Below are 22,394 nucleotides of genomic sequence, written 5' to 3' on the forward strand. Positions count from 1 at the left end.
ATAGGATATACTGTACAATATAAAGCGCCTTGAGGCGACTTTTGTTGTGATTTGGCGCTGTATAAATAAAATTGAATTGAATTGAATTCAGAAGTTTGCAGACGACACGGTCATTATGGGGTGTATCTTGGATGATCAGGAAGAGGGATACAGGAGTCTGGTGATGAACTTTGTCACATGGAGTCACACAAACCACCTGGAACTGGTTGTGGACTTTGGGATGTCCAGAGCAGGTATACTGCCAATTCAGATAGAGGAGAGGAGCCGGAGATGGTCAACACATACAAGTACCTTGGGCTGTGGGTGGACAACAAACTGGACTGGTAATGCAACACTCAGCACCTGTATAAAAAAGGCCAAAGCAGACTGTACTTCCTCAGGAGGCTGAGGTCTTTTAACATCTGCAGGAAGCTCCTGAGGATGTTTTACCAGTCGGTGGTTGCTGGAGTACTGTTCTATGCTGTGGTGTGCTGGGGGAGCAGCACAGCAAAGAAGGACTCATCCAGGCTGGAAAAACTGATCAGGAAGGCTAGCTCTGTGGTCGGCATGAAGCTGGACACTCTGGTGACAGTGGCAGAGAAAAGGACACTAAAGAAAATGCTGGACATTATGAACAATGCTGGGCATCTTCTGCACACGGCCATAAACAACCAGAGGAGTCTGTTCAGTGACAGGTTGCTTCTCCCAAAGTCAAGAACCAACAGACTTAAAAACGCCTTTGTCCCACATGCCATCAAACTGTTTAACTCCCCTCTGGAGGGGAGAGGGAGGAGAGACAGGAGGACAAAGGAGTGGGGAACAACTAAGCTGTAGTGCCTCTTCACTGTGCAATACTTTTTGTTAATATCCAACGGTGCAATAGACTCACATACTTGAAATGTGCAATTCCCTTGTATTCCTATTTATTCTATTTATCCCTTTTGTATACTCTGTATTTATATATGTGTATATATGGTATATTTCTGCTCACATTCTGTAACTTCTGTCCGTGCTGTGAAAACCGAATTTCCTGGAGGAACCCACCCGAGGGATTAATAAAGTTTCAACTAATCTAATCTAATCTAATCTAATCTAATCTAATCTAATCTAATCTAATCTAATCTAATCTAATCTAATCTAATCTAATCCCTATTATACATTTTTGATCTACACACGTGTTGCTGCCACAGACATCGCATGCTCGTATTTCATTGTCATGAGACAAAAATCACGGTTTAGTAACTCAGTAAAGCAGCGATCTCACGAGAAAGTAATAGTAATCTAATTACTTTTTTGCAATAGTAATCCCTTACTTTACTCGTTACTTGAAAAAAGCAATTAGTAATTAAAGAGTATTACTGCTCATCTCTGGATAGTACCTGGTACCACCTATTTTTTTAGCACCTACTTCAGTGAACTGAGTTGGTTGTAATGGATCAATTGTAATGGAAAACAACTGAAACTGACTAGAGTAGAGTTGTCTTGAATTGAGCCAACCCAAGTAGGTAATGTGGAAAAGAGGCTATAGATGCCATTTATGTGCAAAGGGAACAACCGTTTTGGAACCAAGAATCTGGCCTAAGAGTCCATCTTTCACAAGCTTACAATACTTTGATTGCATCTATTCCCCAACTCTCTGAACTGTAATCATGGCCTTTAATCAATGGTCAAGACAGTTTACATATTAATGATCATGAAGCTGAGTTTATGGCTCATTGTTAGGAAATTATGCTAGTTTTTGTTTCAGCTGTCCGAAGAAGTCACTTTGATTGGTGATGAAATGTTTCTCTCACACCTCTGGAAGCGCTGCTTCCAGATGAACAGCATTAACTTTCTGTGATGACCTCTTGGCCTATTTGAGTAAATGGAACAAGTCAAAATGCAAACAAGTTGTTAGATTAATCAGCTGAACTAAATATATTGGATATCTGTGAAGAGTCCATATGTGAGGTTTAACTGTAGCTCCTGTTGTAATCGTGGGAAAATCAGCATATGAACAGATAGCACTGTGCTGCCCAACCAAGAACTGATTGTTGGAGAGTGTAAGTAAATCTGTCAAAACCGCATGCTAGTAATATTCCAGGAGGTGATCTGGAGTGCAAATAACTGCATTGGAAGTAAGAGTGTTTTATGTTGTATGAGCCTATTAGTAGGGAAACAGTATCTCGCCTACCAATCATTAAAAACATGCAACTTTCTGAATGACATGCAGTGAAATGTTCTTGTTTCCAAGGAATCAGACAGTAGCTAAAATATTTACTGGATGTGATTCTTGATTTCATAGAGTATTAGGCAAGAAATCAAATGCACAGCAGGGTTTAAAACCAGAAACAGTAAGTGTTTGTTTTGAATACTTTGAGGTAAAAGTTTTCTAATCAAAATGTCATTTTGTCAGAATATATTTAGAGCATAAAACATATTTTGGAATACTATATTACTGCTGATATATTCTTTCTTTCTTTCTTTCTTTCTTTCTTTCTTTCTTTCTTTCTTTCTTTCTTTCTTTTGTTTTTAAACAGAACGCTGTACTCATTTGTACTCAAGCAAGTGACTAAGATTTACTCACACTCTCACTATCATAGTGCTAATTTTACCATTTTCTACATCATCTAGTCAGCCGCACCCGCTCTTTGGTAAGCAGATTCTGGTTCATTCCACACAAATATCATGTGCTCAGATAAAACTGGACAAACAGAGTGAAAGGGAGTGGTGAGAAGTCACATATAAAAGCCAGTTTCTTCAGGGTGAACTGTGGCAGCAGACAGGTGCACCAGCAGGTGAGTGGAAACACACAAATATCAACACAGATGGTCCAAAGCAGCAATTAGCTTATTAGTACGTGATGGCCTGAGCTATACATACACGGCAGCATATACTTTGTAACGTAGCGCCTTGTTAACAAAAGTGTTATTGCTTTGTGTTTTATTCAGGTCAATAATCTCAGACACCACACTTCTGATCCAGAATGCAAACATTCATAACGTTGTGTGCTCTTCTCCCGCTCCTCTGTTTTGTCCACGCAGATGTTGTGGAACGTTTTGAGGTTTGTTGGTTTCTTATTCCAGATTATCAGAATAATTAAATATGTGTCTTATCAAATAGCTTCACTTCTGTTACTATTAATTATTATGTATTTTATCATTTTGCCCCAGGATGCACCAGAATGCATGAAGTACTTTTACAAAGAAAAGGTGCCTGAGTTGGGAGCATCCACACCTGGTGCTGCCCGCCTCTGTCAGCGCTTTGTCAACAGGTAGTAAACCGGCAGAAAGAATACTTTAAAACTGAATCAGCATACACAGCATTGTAATGTGTACTCAGAATACTGTTTTTCTATGGTATCTTTGAAAATCCAACTGCTGCTTATCACTTTTAGAACGAAAACTTTCTTTGTTCTTTATTTATCATAGTAGCACTTCTGATCTATTGCTAATATTTGCACCATCAGGTATCACTTTGCCACACTGTATGACACCATCCATCGCATTGCTGTCTACTCTGCCTATCAATTCCAGCCCAGTAATGGAGGTGGCAGGGAGAACAGGTGGTTTGTAGAGCCACAGGTTTGTTCCACACGAGCTTATTTTGCATATATATTTATGTCAGAGAGAAAGTATGAAGAATATAGAGTCATAAAATTTACATTTTCTGTTCTTTTAGACATTTTTAGATCGTAAGGAATTAATTATTTGCTATCTTGTTTCCATGCATCTTAGCTGGTAGATCGGTCTTGGCAGGGAGAGATGAAAGATGGATACTGGCTGGGGCAGGATCACCCTGGTGTCTACCTTGGAGAGAGACAAGCTCTGAATGAGGACTACACAAATTCAGGCTTTGACCGTGGTCACCTCAACCCCAATGGACACCATCCAGGTTGTATGTTTTTCAGGAGGGTAGACAGTAGATGGCAGTACAGGACTGGGGAATTGTTTTTGACTGCAGCAGCTGAGGATAGATAGACTTAACTAACGAGCAGCATCTCCAGCCTTATGTTTCAATGTTTTCTGCTAAACATGCTTGAAATTTATAATTTTCTAGAATATTTTAATTGCTGAATGAAAATGACTAACCCACTTCTTGACTCATCGTGGCTCTCACCTTTTCTTTGGACAGAGAGACTTTAAGCTTGTCCTTCTTCTCCTTCTCTCCTGCAGTCCCTAGTCGCAACGCCACTTTTACCCTGACTAATGTGGTTCCTCAGAACCCCAAGCTGAACCAGAATGCCTGGAGGATCCACGAGTCCCAGCTTACTGAGCTTTTTCTGGAGAAGTGCCCTAAGGCGTACGTGCTGGTCGGTGCCATTCCTTCTGCAGACAGCTGGATTGTTAAAAACAATGTTAAGCGTGTCAACATCCCAGACTACCTGTGGAATGCCTACTGCTGTGTGGACAACAACGACAGACCCATTCAGAGCGGCGCTGCCAGAGCAAGAAACACAGAGGACAACTTGGTGGAGCAGCTCTCTCTGGATAAACTGGAAACATTCTTGCAGCAGTTCACGGCACAGCCAGTGGGAGAGTTGTTTTACAACAATTGCAGAGCATAAAAGCAATGATGGCAGTAAATTTAAGGATCTTTTAATTGTACATTGTTGTTTTACAGTAACCAATGAATCCTTACTATTAAATATTAAATAAATGAATAAAAATGAGAAGCACAAGGATAATGTGGTTATTTATTAGTAACTGTGTCGCAAAGGAAGGCGAGAAGGTTGTGCAGTCTACAGTACTGTATTCAATGTACACACTCGACTTAATCGAGGGCCTGTGATAAAGACAGAGCAACAACAGGAGTCTTAAACCTGTAATTAAACTGTAAATGCTGTCATACAGTGAATAAGCTGGAAATTGGTGATTAAACTGACTCTCAGGAGGTGTTATATTAGCTACACTTTAAGCTGACATAATAAAATGTTACATATAAACCTACAGCTTAGACTTGGAAAGTAAAGTTTAGATTGACTACCATTATGAGAAAGGCCAGGCAAAGCTTAACATTTTTTATTTAAAGACATTTAAAATGCTTCTTCAGCTTTACCATACGTAAATACAGCTCTCGGAACTACAGCATTATGTTTCAACGTTTTTTTCTAGACATGCTTGTATTTAATAATTTTCTACAATATTTGAAGACTCTCACCTTTTATTTGGACTGAGAAACTGTAATCTTGTCCCTCTTTTACTTCTTACCTGCAGTCCCTAGCCTCAATGCCACCCAGACGAATGTGGTTCCTCAGAATCCCAAGCTGAACCAGAATGCCTGGAGGATCCACGAGTCCCAGCTCACTGGGCTTCATGTGTCTTTGGGGCCACCCACATGTTCCAATACTGAGTTTCTTGCACAGCTGAAATACTTCAGGTCAGGTCAGGGATGACCCTCTGTTTGGGAGACTGTACTCATTAAAAAAAAAGAAAAAACTATGACAAAAAAGAAGAGGAAATAATGATACAATCACAGACTTATGAATGATTCAAACTGCCTGAGCCCAGCTGAGGCTCTTCATATACATACTGTTAGGTACATATATTTTTCGACACTGACACAAGTTTTTTTTATTACCTGTTCACTGCAACATATGCCAATTATAGTTATATAATGGACATAATATACAGACTCTCAGCGTCCACATTCAGATTGGGTGAAGGGTTTAAGAGTTTTAGCTCCTTAACATGTGCCGCCCTATTTTTGAAGGGAACAGTAGTAGTTGAACAATTGACTCAAATGCAGGTGTGGGCAGTTCCTTCATTATGTCATTATCAGTTAAGCAGACAAAAGTCCTGTAGCTGATTTGAGATGTGGTGCTTGCATTTGGAAGAGTTCACTGTGACCAGAGAAAATGCAATCCAAAGAGCTCTCCATGCAGAAAAACAAGCCATCCTTAAGTTGCCAAGAAAAGCCAGCACAGTTTAGGAAAAAAGTCAAATTGATTGGGTGTTGTTTTACAATATAGATGGACAATGACAAAAACATGCAGTCAAAGGAAGTCAGGAGTTTGATAAATCAAGGCCACTGCATAAAGGCCTTACAGAGCATTAAAAAGGAGGAAACCCAGCATCTGGTGATGTCCATGAGCTCAAGACTTCGGGCTGTTATTACCAGCAAAGCATTTTCAACCAAGTATTAGAAATGAACATTTTATTTTCAGTTCTTTAATTTGTCCAATTACTTTTCACCCCATGAAATGAAAGGATTGTGTTTGTTATGCAACATTTTTATTCAACCGTAATTAACATACTGAAAATCTGAACTGCAGTTGTTTCATTTGAGGTTGAGCATCGGGCACCAGTGAGTAGTTTTGCAAAGAAATTGATCCTGCTAAGACAAGAATGTGGCAATTTAGATAGTTGATTAATGAGCATATGTTGCGACTCTATCATATCCACAACCTAGCAATGTCGAAGGAAGGCAAGAGTACGTTGACGTGGGCGTGAGAGGAAATAAACGCAAAGTAGTAAGTACTGGGAGCAAGGCTGTGAATGATGGCTTCTTCATCATAATTATGTCTGAAAAGTAAAAACAAACAGCCTGTGTTGCAGGAAGGTGTATATAGTAAAAAAAAAACCAAACAAAAAAAAAACGACAGACTTAATTATACAACTATTGTTTATTGTGTGCATCAGTTCTCAATTTAGAGGCAAAAAAATTAGTCCAGGTTGTCCCATAGCGATTGACAAGTTCAAAGTTCAGTGAAAGCATTACATGGTTATTACAGAGTGATAATTATGGGTTACAGAATTTTACAGACTTACTGAAATGCTACTTGCTGCATTAAAAACATGATTACTGATTAAACCAAAAAGCAACAGCATAACCACAGCTCACAGTCTAGCTGCAATCTGTGTGTATGCTAAATAATTACCTTTTTATAATTCACAGAGCTAAGCCGTTTTGACATTATGGCAACAGATCTTCACTTTGAGGAACAGCAATAATAATATTTAGCTCCTCTACACTGCAACCCAACTTACAGTTCTTCCCCTCCTCTCTTACAATCCCAGATATAAAAATAAGCACAGAGGACATGTTAATGTCCAAGTTTACTCAAAGAAATCTAGTTAAATTGGAGGGGTACTAATTTGGAGCAAATGATCAGTGCAAATACTGTGAAAAAAGCTGCAACGTTCCTCTGCATGCAATAAATGTTATAAAAAGATTAATATAAAGCGTTTAATGAACTAAAGTTTCACTCGTTACATTTCTTTATTCCGCAGTCGTGTTTAGTTCATCTGTACTGGATCATGGGGTGATCATTCCAATAAGGCAGCTGGGACAGTTTCCTCTCAGTGGCTGTTTTGATGGGCCAGCCCCAGGCCTTGAAGAAGCCGGTCAGGTTCATCCCCACAGTCTGCGAGAAAGTCTCAGCATACAGGTTCATCTTTGTGTCATTGTCATCAGGAAAGTCTCTCATGTGGTGGTACGCAGCAAAAACCTTCTTAAAGGCATCCCAGCCAAACTTTTCCTGGAGCTACAGAGAAGGTAATTATAACAACAAGCCAAACTATTAGCTGTCTTTTATGTTAGGAGCAATAATCTCTTGACCAAAGCATCAGAACCTGTTACCATTTAATGTTAGCTTCACTATAAGTCTGCAAGTCTATATGGACTTTCAGTCTTATTCATACAGAGGTGGGTCGAGTATACTTTAAAAGCAAAGTTTTTTCAAAAACTTGCTCAAGTAAATGAACTAGTTACTACCCACCTCTGTATTCATATCAAGTGTTTTCTTTACTATGGATCAAGCAAAATTTCTCTATAATTTCTCACCTGCAGATATGTTTCCAGGGCAACCCACACACTCCAGTCACTGAGTTTCCTTCCTCCCTTGATGTACTCCTCTACTCGACTCTTTCGTTTAGCTAAAGTCAAATCACCATGAGCCTGCACGAAAGAACATGGAATGAGATAGTTGCTAAATCATGTGATCACAGCAAACTCAGTCATGAGTTTTCTGATGATGATTGATGTAAAACAAAGAAGAGTTTTAAATCTATTTATGTTATGTAGTTATGAAATCATGTGATCACAGCGAAAAAGGATACAAAAAGAGTTTTCTTGATGTTGACTAATATAAAACAAATGAGACTGTCAAAAACACTTGATTTGCTCTACCTGTGCTCTGTTGATGCCCAGCACCTCTTCATTCACATACACTGACCACAGGTTGCATGTACACTCTGTGGTGTGTGGTCAGAACTCCCAGCAGCTTCTCTGTTGGTTGTGTCCAAGTTCATGGATGGGGCCCCACAGTTGTTTACCTTTTTTAACATCAACTACTTCAGCAGCTGAGGCATGGTGTGCCATGATGGGATAACCTGAATGCATCCAGCCTTAACAGAAGAAAAATACATGACATTTTGTTTTCCTGCCTCTTTCACCTACCAGAATTGACACATGTCAGTTCCCAAATCCCACCCTTTGCCAGATCATCTTGATCTTGTTGTATGTGAGTAATCCAGTAGTCTCTACTTTAGTTGATATTCCTCATCCTTTCTTTGTATATATATTTTGTTTTCTAGAAATCTTTGCATCCTCTCATCAACAGAGTCAAAAACAAATATAAAAATGTATCACACTGAGCATGAACATGATGTTTTAGTTAAATTGTTTGTCATCCACAGTGAGTTGGGACTAGTTTCATGTCCTTGGGAGTCAAAGTGCACTTACCAGCAGAAATCTGCACATCTGTCACAAAGCGCTCCTTGTGGGGAAATTTGTGTGATTTGGCAGCCAGATCCGCAATGGCCCTCATGATTTCATCCCAGAGAGCAGCCACCTCCTCGGGGTGCTCCAGACCCCGAACAACATGTGATGGTACGGTGAGGACGATGTTTTCAAACTCCAACTCTGTCCAGGGCCCAGGAGCCGTGCGCAGCTTTAACCATTCAGCTGCAGTTGTTGCACCTGAAAAGAACAAAGAGAGGAGCAGATCTATTAAAATGCTTTGAATTACTGCATTTTAAAAAATATAAACATTTTCTATAGTATCTGTATTTTGTATTTCTGTAATTTTTCAGCGTCACATATGCATTTGATTACACCCTTCAAACAGCCTTTAAAGTTTTAAAACAGGCTTTTGTGTAAAGCTGAAGGCTTTGAATAATAAGAATTAAGCAAACCTTGTACACTGTTTTAGACGAGAGGGTTAAGCTGTTAACTAGATTTTTGTTTACTTTTCTTTACTTAACTTTCAACATGTTGAACTGAAATTGTTTCACCTGCATCGTCCATTGAAAACACTTGGGATCAGAATGAAGGTGATCCAAGTGAATAAGATTAAGACTTATCAGATATCTTCCATTAACTCCATGGACATAAAGTACACAGCACTGTTATAAACCACAGACTTACCAGACTTGTAATATGGAACAGTTACAGCTTTCTGCACTATGATCTCCAACCCCTTCACTTGTGTGTTGGGTGGGGCCACCAGGTAGATGAGCCCCCCCCCACAGGTTGGACACATGCATCATCTCTGATGTAACAGGAAATCGCTCATGAACACGTGGTGGTCTCTTCAGCTCATCCTTGTCATGTAGGTCATCAGTTTGACAGCCTATCTGAATCTGTAGATAAAATGGAAAATCTATTGGATTTAGCGTCAAATTACAACACCCGTCGCCTTTGCAAACAGCCCCATTCCTGAATACAGAGTGCATTCAGGAATGATTTACAAAGCAGTTGTCATGATTACATTTTCTTTCTTGTGGTGTGCTATTAGTTTCCTGTGTCAATATCGTCCAATCAAGTAAGAGATTTCAGGGATGGTTTGAGCTGTTAAATGACAGAAAAAAATCAAGTGGGGCTGGTCCTTTAGATTGAATGAACCTTTGCTGCAAACAGGCAGACCCTAAGGGGCTGTTGCGGCACGCCACGCAGCACAACACAGCATAACTCAACACTCCCAAAAGCTTCAAAACAGAGCTTCACCTGTGGGTGATATCATGGTCGTTACATCAATCTTTGAAATGGCTGAAACTACAAATGGACCTTGTTACAGTTACAAAGGGTAAAAAGGAGTCATGCAAACCTCACTTGAGGTTTTCATGAACATGTAGTGTCATCAGAAGGAGAAAGACCTTTAAATTATACAATTTTGTAGGTTTCACCTTCCACTCCTTGTTGATAATCTCAGTTGGCATCACCATGTAGGTACTCATACAAGGAGAGAGGTAGAGACCAGTGCTGATCCACTCTTCCCCATCTAACACACACACACACACACACACACACACACACACACACACACACACACACACACACACACACACACACACACACACACACACACACACACACAAATTTGAAAAAAAAGGTGTCACTGGGCGTCTATCTCTGAGAGAGAGAAATATGTGGGGGAGAATCCGTTTCTGTGTCATGTGGGATCGGAAGTTAGGGATTTGACTAGTGAACACTACGAGTTCCTACAGACTTAGTAGATACAAACTGTGGATTTTCTCTTGCTTGAAGATTTTGTAAGCAGTTATCAAATCACTTGGACTGTAAATAAACTCACTGAATCTGACCCACTAAGTTTTGTGTTTAAGTGTGGCTTGCACACTGGTTGTGACATATTCACAATTGACACATTTGTCCACAAACATGAAATCTGACCTGTTGTGGTAACATCGATCTTGAGCCTGTGGTTATAGACGTCTGGCATCAGTGGCCTATCCTTGATGAGGTAGGGCAGGAGGGCCTCAGGATTTAGGCAAAACTCATATACAGGTGATCCCAAACTGAGGAGTAGATGGTCTTTTGGCGTCTTTGCAGGGCAGCTGTCACTCACCTTGAAAGAAGAACATATTAGTGTAACATCTTAGTGGTTAACAGCTGCCATATAATCATCAGTGCACTAGTCTGTGCTGTTCAAATGTTTTTTCTCTACTCACCTGTGGCAGGCCTGACCTCTTTAACATGTCAGTGAGTGCAGCCAACACTTGAGTGTAATAGAAGCAGCCACGTGCCTTTGTGCGCAAATAAGCATCACAGTCATTGCCCAGCTTTTTAAGACATCCCTCCTCATGCTTGCTAAGTTCTACACCTGTAGTCACATGGGCAGCAAAGCGGTGTAGAAGGTGGCGGAAGTGGTAAGTATCTTTAATCGGCCAGCTGGGTACAGGGGCTTTGTATGTTCCTGCACGGATTGTTTCTCCTAACAGGCTCAATCCCATTTGGTTCAGGATCTTGTTCCCTGAAAAAAAGTAAAGCCAGTTTGACTTTGAGTCATGTGGTTGGAAATGTCTTGACTTTGTTTTTGACCACTAATGAGAAGACTCCTTTTTGATCCTTGACTTATCACAACATATCACACCTTATAATGTATAAGTCTGTTACAGCACTGCATGTATACAACACATTTTACACATGGACAATTAGGTGGAAAATAAGAACACTACCGGTATTTCTACTCTGTATATTTTGAAACCCTTGTGGTGCATTTTCATACCTGAGAAATCTGTAAGTGGATTTTGCCCAGCATGTGTCTGCGCCCAGTACCAGGCATGTCCTCCAATCAGCAGGCCTCCTCCCTCTGCCACAAAGTTTTGAATTTCCTCCAAATGCTCAGTGATATACGCTGTACACACAAACACGCTGAGGTCTTTCCTGAAGTTTGTCTTCTCGCACTTCAGCCCAGACTCACTCAGAACTTTGAGTGCAGGATCCACCATGACACCAACAACCCCTCTGCGCCCTTCATCCAACCAGTGAATGGCGTTTCTCCAAAATGGAGCCATACTCTAAAATCAAAGGAAAGCAGCAGCAAAGGAAGTCATGGATTTGGTGATATATCAAAGACAAGTCCAATCAGCACACATTTCACTTCAATCATCCTGAGGTCTAATACCTAACCCTCTAAAGATTTTGACTTTGAAATTTTATGACTAACATTTAATGTTGACTCTACCTCAACTTCAAGACATCTTTCATGTGTAACCACAAGGACTCGTCCTCGCCCATAGTAGGCTCCTGCCAGGAATGGTCGTCCATCTTCTGTAGTCCCGATGGGAAAGGCTAGTGGGCTGTGGACTAGAACCTCAGAACACAGATACTCAGAGGGGAGGTTGAATTCTGAAACCCCCTGGAGTAAGAACCCCAAGTCATCCTTGAAATCCCTGCCTGTCCTGTATTTGAAAAGTGGAATAGAAAAGTGACATGTGCAGAATTAAAGTGATTTAAGAATAATTGTACACATTTCTTCATATAAAAAAAAAAATCAGTGGTTTGTAAATTAACCTATTTGTGAAAACTATATAAACTCTGTAAAAATAAACTGTCACGATCTGAGGGGACAGACCGTGCGGGGGTGTGTGTGGTGGACCCAGGTGCGAACACAAGAGAGTAGACCGAAGTAAACTTAAACTGAAAGCGAGCCTTTATTGTGGCTGATGACAGGTCTCAACACAAAGCAGAAACACCGTGACTAAACTGAACCTAAACTAAACTGGGAAACAGATACTGATAAACTAAGGAGACTCAGAAAACCATGACGATGATCAAAGGAGCTTGCAAAGAAAAGCGTCTGGACTTCTTTAAGTTACTTGAAGACGTTTCACCTCTCATCCGAGAAGCTTCTTCAGTTCTAAGGTCAAATGACGATGATGTACAGACTGGCCGGGAGGACATGGAGGGTGGGAACACAGACGACGTGACACAGACTGTATGAAACACAGAGGCTGTGTCCCAATTCAGGGTCTGCACGCTTGAAGTATGCGCACTACGCGTACTACGTACGGTGCGTACTATAAGTACGAGAAGTGCGGAAGTGAGAGGCTTGTGAAATGGGACGGTATACGCTTCGTCGCGCTGTTCAGGTTGCCTAGCAACCATGTTACTAACCGCGAGACACGTGACATACAGCATTGTTTGACAGAAATGAAGGAGAAAAATGTTTTGTTGGTCATTCATTTTTGTCATGACATCACTTTGATTAGTTGAGTATCTGAGGCTGAGACCACGGGACTGTAAAACATGATTGTTGGGCTTCACTTCTGTGCTGAACAGTCATTTAAGATTAGTTAGTAAATAACAATTAGTTAATGTTGTTCATGAGACTAAAGTCATCTCACTGTGGTAATGTAAAAATAATATGGCCAATATTATAGTATTGTCAGATTATTATGATCTATCTATCTATCTATCTATCTATCTATCTATCTATCTATCTATCTATCTATCTATCTATCTATCTATCTATCTATCTATCTATCTATCTATATATATATATATATATATATATATATATATATATATATATATAGGAATGCTACTACGCAAGTAACCCCGGCGGAAGGGGCTACATGAATAGGATGAGGGACCTATGGATTCTTTGATACCCAACATCCACAATGACGGCGAAACAACTAGTAGCTCAGTGTTCCAACATTCGAAAGAAGGGACTGCTCTCACAGCTAGAGATTGACGAGGTACAACACAAATCCTACGGCAAGGAGGAGTCAGGACGCCAGGTCAGGGGGGAGATATCATCACCCCCACCCGAGATTGGGTACATAGCCCCAAGTGCGATAGGAGAAGGATTGTTGAGTGCGATAGGAACTGACCTGAAAAATAGGATCATGGCCAAGCTTGAAACCTGGATCCCCCGTAGCCGGTTACCAAGATTACGTGAAGTACCCTCAGAAGGTCTGCTAGATGATGTTAATGCAGCACTACTTACCATGCATGGAGGGTTTCACCCCAAGTCCAGCACCCTGAGGCTGTACGCTAAGCGGAAGGAAGGGGGCCGGGGACTGGTGAGTGTCAGCACCACAGTCCAGGATGAGACAACGAACATCCAAGAATACATTGGGAAGATGGCCCCAACTGACCGAGTGCTCAGTGAATACCTCAGGCAGCAGAAACCCAAGAAAGAGGAGGGAGACAAGGAACCATCATGGAAGGACAGACCCCTGCATGGTATGTACCACAGGCAGATAGAGGATGTGGCTGATATCCAGAAATCCTACCAGTGGCTGGACAAAGCTGGACTGAAAGACAGCACAGAAGCACTAATCATGGCAGCACAAGAACAAGCTCTGAGTACAAGATCCATAGAGGCTGGGGTCTATCACACCAGGCAAGACCCCAGGTGCAGGCTGTGTAAAGATGCCCCAGAGACAATCCAGCACATAACAGCAGGGTGCAAGATGCTAGCAGGCAAGGCATACATGGAACGCCATAACCAAGTGGCCGGCATAGTGTACAGGAACATCTGTGCCGAGTATAACCTGGAAGTCCCGAGGTCAAAATGGGAGATGCCCCCAAGGGTGGTGGAGAATGACCGAGCTAAGATCCTGTGGGACTTCCAGATACAGACGGACAAAATGGTGGTGGCTAACCAACCGGACATAGTGGTGGTAGACAAACAGAAGAAGACGGCCGTAGTGATCGATGTAGCGGTTCCGAATGACAGCAATATCAGGAAGAAGGAACACGAGAAGCTGGAGAAATACCAAGGGCTCAGAGAAGAGCTCGAGAGGATGTGGAGGGTGAAGGTAACGGTGGTCCCCGTGGTAATCGGAGCACTAGGTGCGGTGACTCCCAAGCTAGGCGAGTGGCTCCAGCAGATCCCGGGAACAACATCGGAAATCTCTGTCCAGAAGAGCGCAGTCCTGGGAACAGCTAAGATACTGCGCAGTACCCTCAAGCTCCCAGGCCTCTGATAGAGGACCCGAGCTTGAAGGATAAACCGCCCGCAGGGGCGTGCTGGGTGTTTTTATATATATATCTATATATATCTATATATAGATATATATAGATATATATATAGAGATATATAGATATATATATAGATATACACACCAGAGGTGTGGACTCGAGTCACATGACTTGGACTCGAGTCAGACTCGAGTCATTAATTTTATGACTTTAGACTTGACTTGAAAAAATGTTCTAAGACTTGTGACTTGACTTGGACTTTTACACCAATGACTTGGGACTTGAATTGGACTTGAACCGGTTTACTTGAAAAGACTTGATATTTTACCCCAAATATAAAATTTAGCATGCATATTATATAGAGATTGAAAATGTGACGTCATTCACGGGTAGAACCGCAAAGGATTCTGGGAACTCGTGGCAAGCGGTACTAGCGCACGCAGGCTTTCAATTAAAATCAGTTATACAGCGATAAAAAGAAACACAAAAATGTCAAGAAGCTGTTGTATTATTAACTGCAATAGCCGGTCGCATGACAGCCACGGGAAGCCGACGGGTAAAGAGATCGGTTGTTATCGGATTACGTCGTTGAAGAGAAATTGTTCATGTTTCCGAAGTAACAAAGACGCGACGGATGGCCTGGATTGCAGCCATTCAAAGATCAAATATAACGTCCCAGAACACTCCAGCTCACATGTTAGTCTGCTCCAAGCATTTACACGAAGGTCAGTGTTTTGTAGTAGTTAATACGTCATTTTCATAACATAATTGGTGATATAGGTTACAAGCAAGTCTGGCGCTGAACAGAAATGGTCGCGCTATGCTCCTTTATTTATTGTGCATAAATAGTGAATTGTCCTGACACAATATTGCGTTTCGCTTCTGTTATTATGGTACATTGACAAAAACATATACTTTTATTCACAGGATAAAACAGGTTTTTTGTATCACTAATTGTCCAGTACGATTACAGCATACAATATTATTGTCACTGCTACATTTCTGTGATGGGTACCAGAAATTATTTCCACTACTAATTAATTACCGTTGAGCTCAAAGGTCCTATTAATAAACGGTTAACGAATGTGTATTTATGAAGACGATTTGTGAGACTGGTAAACTTATGATACGTACGATGGTCTTTCGTTCTACACGGTGCATTTCAAGGTCCTGTACCCATCCGTCGGTAAACTGTACCTGGGCTTGTTGCAGTGACCTGAAGTTACTAAACTTCATGAGTGTATGCACTCACTCCAAGAACCGTATGATTATAAATATGCATATAAATATGCTACGATGAGATAGCTGACTTCATCTAACTAGCAAATGTTGTCCAGGCTACGTTGGTGATACAGTTTTTTTTTATGTGTATGATATTTTTGTCATGCGATTTTAAAGCTGGTCCTACAACCACATCCAAGAATAACATGCAGCTTATCTCAGAACTGTCGGTGAAAATTATTCTTGGAGCTAGGTTTAATTGAGCTGCATTTTAAAGAGGTGCAATTTCACAATTTGTGTATATTTTCTAAGTTCACTATTTTGTCATGTGTTGAGAAAAACACAGATTTAAAAATTACATGGTCTAATATTTACATTTAGCATAACTGCAACATTATTTTTTCGTTTGTTTTTTTTAAAGACTCGAAAGGACTTGAAATTCAAAGTTTCAGACTTGTGACTTGACTCGGACTTTTACACCAGTGACTTGAGACTCGACTCTGACTTGCCTGACATTACTTGAGACTTGACTTGAGACTTGAGGATAAAGACTTGAGACTTACTTGAGACTTGCAAAACAATGACTTGGTCCCACCTCTGATACACACACACACACACACACACACACACACACACACACACATATATATATATATACACACATATACATATATCACTGACTTTCAGCTTGTTGTGTTTGTGGATATATGACTGACTTTAATTATTAAACATTCGCACATAAATAAGTGATGTCATATTCAGTACTTTTGACAGTTCACTCTTCGGCCGCTCCATCTTATTAGGGAAATTCCATATACATAAATGTAAATTTCAAAACTCAACCCCATCATTTAATTTGTTTTTGATTGAAATTGAATATTACTTAAACTCTCTTACTCTAACTTCCAATAAAAAAGGTTTATTATTGATTGAAATTAATTCAGAAATGTTTAACGAATGAGCTGTCACAACTTTCAAGTACAAAGTTGTTATGAAGTCTGTCACATTCCCCCCCTTTTTGTCTTTTTTCTTTTTTTCCCCTTTATTTATTTATCCTTCTTATTTCATTGTACTGTATATTGTTACTCTTATTTGCCTTGTATGTCTACTGTACAAACTGAACTGGAATGACTGACTGTTCGCTTTATAATTTCAATGAAGTTTGGAAAAAAAACCAAAAACTCTCCGACCGCTCCATTCTGCCGTATTTTGCGGCAAAATTCTCCACACCCACCGCCGCGCTATGAATTGTGGGATATATGGGACCACGAAGCGTGCACCGGACCATGCTTGATATTTGGGGAAATCGACGGAGCATTTGGAGTATGCATTTGAAGTACACTTGGGTTGGGACAGCCGTCGTTGCGTGGCGGTGACTTAACTGCATTTAAAATGCGTACTTCAAGCGTACAGACCCTGAATTGGGACACAGCCAGAGACTAAATACACATGAGGGATGATCAGGGGAAGTGGCCACACATGGGAGCACAGCATGACACACATGAACCTAACAACAGGACAGGAGAAGTGAAACTGAATACACTGACATTGAATACAGACTTTCAAAGGAAAAAACAGGAAACATGGAGATTAGACATGACATGAATTAAACATAACCACGCAGACATGACGCATGAACCAGGGAGACTTAGTACAGGGGGAGATGACATAAACAACTAAGGAACAAAGGACTAAACAGCAATCTCAAAATAAACTGGATGAGCTAAACTAGGGCACAAATGAATACAAAAGATACATAAAACTCAAACACTGGGTCGCTCGACCCAGGAACATGACATAAACTGACTTTTCTGAAAAGATAGAGTCACACACACACACACACACACACACACACACACACACACACACACACACACACACACACACACACACACACACACACACACACAAACTAAGTCCTTTGATGGACTTTTGTGGATGATCCTCCCCTCATCCAAGATCCAGGAATGCTGGGAGGGGAAGATCCCAATATAAATTAAATTAGCTAATAAAGAAATGGTATCAGTCCCAAATTTAACCTTAGGAAGACTCTTTCAATGAGAGAAAAACTGTTTTCAAAAGCTCAAAAGGTCACACAAAAAGTTATTATATGGAAAGTGGAACTTTTGTAAACGTTCAGTAAAACAGAGCTATATAGAATACTCACGCTAATGACTTCCAGGAGGACGGGATCTGAGGGTAGACGGGCAGGTTCTCCGCCTCACCATAACGCTCAGTGAAGTAGATTCCTGCCACTCCTGCCACTTTATTCCCATCAAACTGATGCAGTGTGTTCTCTTTGGGGTGAGTTGCAGCCCAATGCCACGCCTGCCCAGCTATCAGCACCCCTCCTCCAGCTTTCAGAAACGCCACCAGCTCTGTTGGGTCTGAGCCCACACTGTAGGCATCGGTCACATAAACACCAACTCCCAGTCTGTCACTGAAAGCTCCCACAACTTCTACTTGGAAGCTGGGTTTTTGGAGGTTATCAGCAACTGCACTGACTTTTCTGTGCACCCTTACAGAGAGGTTATCAGATCCATCACCTCTCAGCCAGGTCACAGCATTTTCTACCAGAGCAGGAAAGGTTGTCAAGTAGCCCTCATGACCCAGGACCACAATCCTTCCACTGCCGTACAGAGAGGCAGCCATCAGGACCTGACCTCGGCTGTTCATTGCTACAGGAAAGGCATGGTCTCCGATCAGGACCAGGTCACTGGGAACACAGGGTCCCTGTAGGTCCAGCTCCTTCAGGCCTTTCATCAGGGAGGCGTAGGCCTCTTCATGTTGGTTTTTGAATGATTGGTTAGATGACATAGTGTAGAGGATTTACACTCTGTAGACTGATGAATAAGGTTAGGATGCAGAAAGAGGAAGTTGTTAACACATCAGGTTTAATCTCATTACAGCCAAATAGCTGAAAGTTTCCTTCTGTGGTATTACGCTGTGGCCCAACAGTTTAAGAGAAACACACTCTACGTGACAGGACAGGAGAAAGAATAAAAATGAAAGCAGAGAATGGAGCTGGTTATACAAGGTTATGTGCTAAGGAGGAAAAAGCAAGGGGAGGGACCACTGATAAGACACAGCTCCTTTTATCACCACTGGTGCAAAAAGTGACCATAAATGAATGTTTAATCAGAATATGACGTGTTCTCTGCAAATTGGCAAAGATCATTGTTTTAAAATGTATTTCCACTGAAAAAATGAAGAAAGGAAGTGTGTCACAGCTACTTCGGGGTTAGCAGGGAAGGAAAGAAAATCTTCCAAGAAGCAGGTGAATTTGGCAGTATGGTCCTAGTAACTGACCAGGAGTTCAGTTTCTGGACCAAGCTGCAAATGTGCAATGAAAACAGTAAAAGTACCTCATTTTGCATACCCAAATACATTAGATGTCTAAATGTCCTTAATTATATTCCAACTTGTGTCTGCCTTCTTTCTGTAAGGCCAGCATCCAGTTTTAGATGAGGGAGTAAAGAGTGTGGCCAGAAACTTTATTACACTCATCCACCAAAATCTTGATAAAGGCAGTGAGACAGACAGTATGGTTGGCCGATATGTAAATGTTTTCAACCGACATGCGTCATTCCAATAAATGAGGCGATATCGCGCAGTCGACTTTTTGATGGGCGGAGCAATGTAATCATGCACGGACTGATTTGCGCATTTAAAATTTAGAAGCTTTGTTTGGAGGAAATATTTTTCTTTCTTTTCTTGTTTTGTTTTTTTTTAGCATTAATATCGCTACTTTTTGGATTATTCATTAATTAATTTGAGAAGCACCAAATCACACAAAAGACTTAACATTACATCGAAGATTTTTTTTTAATGTTCGCTGGAACAGACATTTTGGTTTTTAACTTTAATTTTGTTTAATTTTGTGGGCGACTCAGGGGGTTGGAAATCGCATCTGTAACCGGAAGGTCGCCGGTTCGATCCCTGGGCTCTCTGTCCTGGTCGTTGTGTCCTTGGGCAAGACACTTTACCCTACTGCCTACTGGTGTTGGCCAGAGGGGCCGATGGCGCGATATGGCAGCCTCGCTTCTGTCAGTCTGCCCCAGGGCAGCTGTGGCTACAACTGTAGCTGCCTCCACCAGTGTATGAATGTGAGAGTGAATGAATAGTGGCATTGTAAAGCGCTTTGGGTGCCTTGAAAAGCGCTATATAAATCCAATCCATTATTATTTGGTTACAGTGGCAATTGTGAATATAACACACAATGAAAGTTGAGACAGGGTCCTACTGGTTTGGAGCATTTTCACAGAAACAAGTACCCCTTCAGACTCAGGTGATTGTCACTGCTGCCTCACTGTTATTTACCTCACTATTGTTATTTACACAAGATTTATGAATAGCCTTGAAAATGCCTCTCTTTGGAAATAAAATACTTCCCAAACTATTTCCACAGTTACAAAATTAAGAACAGAGTTGTGTGTATTGTTGTGTGTGAGTCTGTGTGAATGTAATAAACATGTTTCTTCCTCCATATTCTGAGGTGCATTCTCCTGAAGGAGTACATAGGTCAACCTTAACACATAAGAGATGTCTGTCTACTCAGTAAGGCAAAAGGAACCTGATTAAGTTTTATAACACTGGAGTCAACGTTTATACAAAAGCAAGTCTTTGACTACTTGAAAATCAAAAGCTAAGATGTATTCTGCAAAAATAAAAGGCTGTTCTTCACTGATCTCATTACAACCAAACACAACTTAAAAACACAACACTTTAGGGTTTTTGTGTTACCTGAAAGATGCCTTTCTGTTGTATTAGGCTGTAGAGATGAAAGACCAGGAGCTCTACGTGACTGAACAGGAGAAAGAATGCAATTCAGAGCAGGGAAAGGTGCTGCTTATATCAGGAGATACGCAAAACAGAGGACAAACATACAAGGGGAGTGACCACTGAAAGGAGGCATTTCTTTTTATGGCCACAGAGTCAAATGTTTATAAAGATTATAAATGTTATGTAAATATGAGAATGGGTAATGAGAACTTTGATGTGTTATATCCTCCTAAGAACCAACCTATCCATTTATGTCCTCTGTAATGGACATTTGTTTTTGGTCTATATCTTTTGACTTATTTAAGCTATCCTGCTAAGTCCCGATGTACTAAGTCCAGGACATCCTGGGCTTTCCATTGATATCTCATGTGTTTAGGTGACCTCTTTTATATTACATCATTAATTACAATCCATCACAGACCGATGTGTTATTTTTCTTTGCTATTTGAGTTTAAACTTCTTTCTGTTAGGCTCATCCACCAAAATCCTGATGGAGGCAGTGAGACACCCAGTGAGGTTGGCCGATGTGTAAATTCTTTCCAACCGACATTCGTCAGTCGGTTCAGCTTTCCATGGAAGACTGTACTTTATGCCGTTTAAAACCCACATGCCTCCAGAATGAAACATAAAACCAAAGCAGGTTAAGACAGAGTCCTACTGGCTTGGAGCTATTTCACAGAAACAAAAAGTACTTCCTTTTTACGCTCAGGTGTTCTCATTGTTCTCACTGCTACCTCACAGCACAGCCTGGTGGGTTGTTATTGACTGAAGATTTATGACTAGCCTTGAAAATGCCCCTCTAAACTAGTTCCCTGTAAGCATCATAGTTACAACAGCAACATCAGACTCACACACAGCAGTTCTTGTCTGTGTGTGTGTCTGTGTATAAAATGTAAATCTGCTTGGTCCAGCAACTAAAGGTCAAATCTTTCTGTGCAAAATAAAAGTGAATACATGAAAATCATCCTTTTAGTCAATTCTGATCAGGTCAAGAGGTCACACGAAAGTGGTTATCAGGTTTTTAAGGCAACTCAGGGTTTCCAAATCTACCTATGATGTAGTTAGAACAGGTGTTGGTGTTGCTGCATATGACAAAACAATGAAATACTGTGTGACTGTGTGATCGAGAGACCTTTGACCTTATCCTGCCAATACTCCTTGTAGCTGAGGATACTCCTTATTCTTTATCAGTAAACAAACAAAAAAAGGATGTTTGTCTTTTCATTAGATCAGACACAACCTGCTTAAGTCTAATTAGACTCACGTCAAAGTTAATACAAAAGCAATTCTTTGACGTATTAAAAGTCTAAAGCTTACATGTATCAAGTTTAGAGTCTTTAGAAAAAATGACCTGTGAACAGCCAAGAGACACCAAACAAATGAGACCCAGTGTTAGTCTGTTTTACACTACACATCATCCCTGTGTTGCGTGACATTAGTGCATGTAGCAAAAGCTTAATGGGCATTTTTCCTCTTGTCTCCAACATAAATGGAATAGACACGAAAGAACATTCACAGAAGGACAGAAACACAGAACTACAGTTATTTGGTCAAACTACTTTTTCAGCAAACACACCTAAAGATGCACAGACACTTTACACTCTGCTGTGTATGTGTGTATGTGCTCAGTCCAATGTTTAACAACTAAAGGTCAAATCTTTCTGTGCAAAACAAAAAGAAGTATAAGTAAAGGCAATTGTGCAAAACCTGACATGGAAATCATCAATTCAGCAAATATTTGTCAGATTAAGAGGTCA

At 40.7% G+C, this 22,394-nt stretch overlaps 2 protein-coding genes across 2 annotated transcripts; one reads left to right on the forward strand and one right to left on the reverse strand.

Annotated features, from left to right (window-relative positions):
• The first annotated feature begins 2,597 nt into the window (after positions 1-2,597).
• Positions 2,598-4,629, forward strand: LOC146653595 (endonuclease domain-containing 1 protein). The gene is made up of 6 exons (XM_085380617.1): positions 2,598-2,756; positions 2,910-3,022; positions 3,132-3,232; positions 3,428-3,542; positions 3,696-3,852; positions 4,134-4,629. The coding sequence occupies exons 2-6, from the start codon at positions 2,945-2,947 to the stop codon at positions 4,523-4,525; spliced, it is 843 nt and encodes a 280-aa protein (XP_085236743.1). The 5' UTR covers positions 2,598-2,756; positions 2,910-2,944; the 3' UTR covers positions 4,526-4,629.
• A 1,966-nt stretch (positions 4,630-6,595) lies between these two features.
• Positions 6,596-20,650, reverse strand: LOC146653596 (TRPM8 channel-associated factor homolog). The gene is given in 12 exon segments (XM_085381026.1): positions 6,596-7,444; positions 7,744-7,857; positions 8,089-8,306; positions 8,644-8,880; positions 9,328-9,424; positions 9,426-9,542; positions 10,086-10,180; positions 10,591-10,765; positions 10,869-11,170; positions 11,426-11,717; positions 11,885-12,101; positions 18,023-20,650. Coding segments are annotated over 12 exon segments (2,757 nt in total). The 5' UTR covers positions 18,673-20,650; the 3' UTR covers positions 6,596-7,201.
• Between the last annotated feature and the right edge of the window lie 1,744 nt (positions 20,651-22,394).

Source organism: Rhamphochromis longiceps, linkage group LG14 (assembly GCF_057381845.1).
Source record: "Rhamphochromis longiceps isolate RC_006_pf linkage group LG14, R_longiceps_female_GT1.1, whole genome shotgun sequence".
NCBI classification, from domain to species: Eukaryota; Metazoa; Chordata; class Actinopteri; order Cichliformes; family Cichlidae; genus Rhamphochromis; species Rhamphochromis longiceps.

Excerpts from the sequence above, each read along its gene's own strand:
- LOC146653595 (XM_085380617.1), top strand. The coding sequence starts at position 2,945 with ATGCAAACATTCATAACGTTGTGTGCTCTTCTCCCGCTCCTCTGTTTT. Across the intron at positions 3,023-3,131 it reads ATGTTGTGGAACGTTTTGAG|GATGCACCAGAATGCATGAA; the intron begins GTTTGTTGGTTT and ends ATTTTGCCCCAG. Across the intron at positions 3,233-3,427 it reads TGTCAGCGCTTTGTCAACAG|GTATCACTTTGCCACACTGT; the intron begins GTAGTAAACCGG and ends TTGCACCATCAG.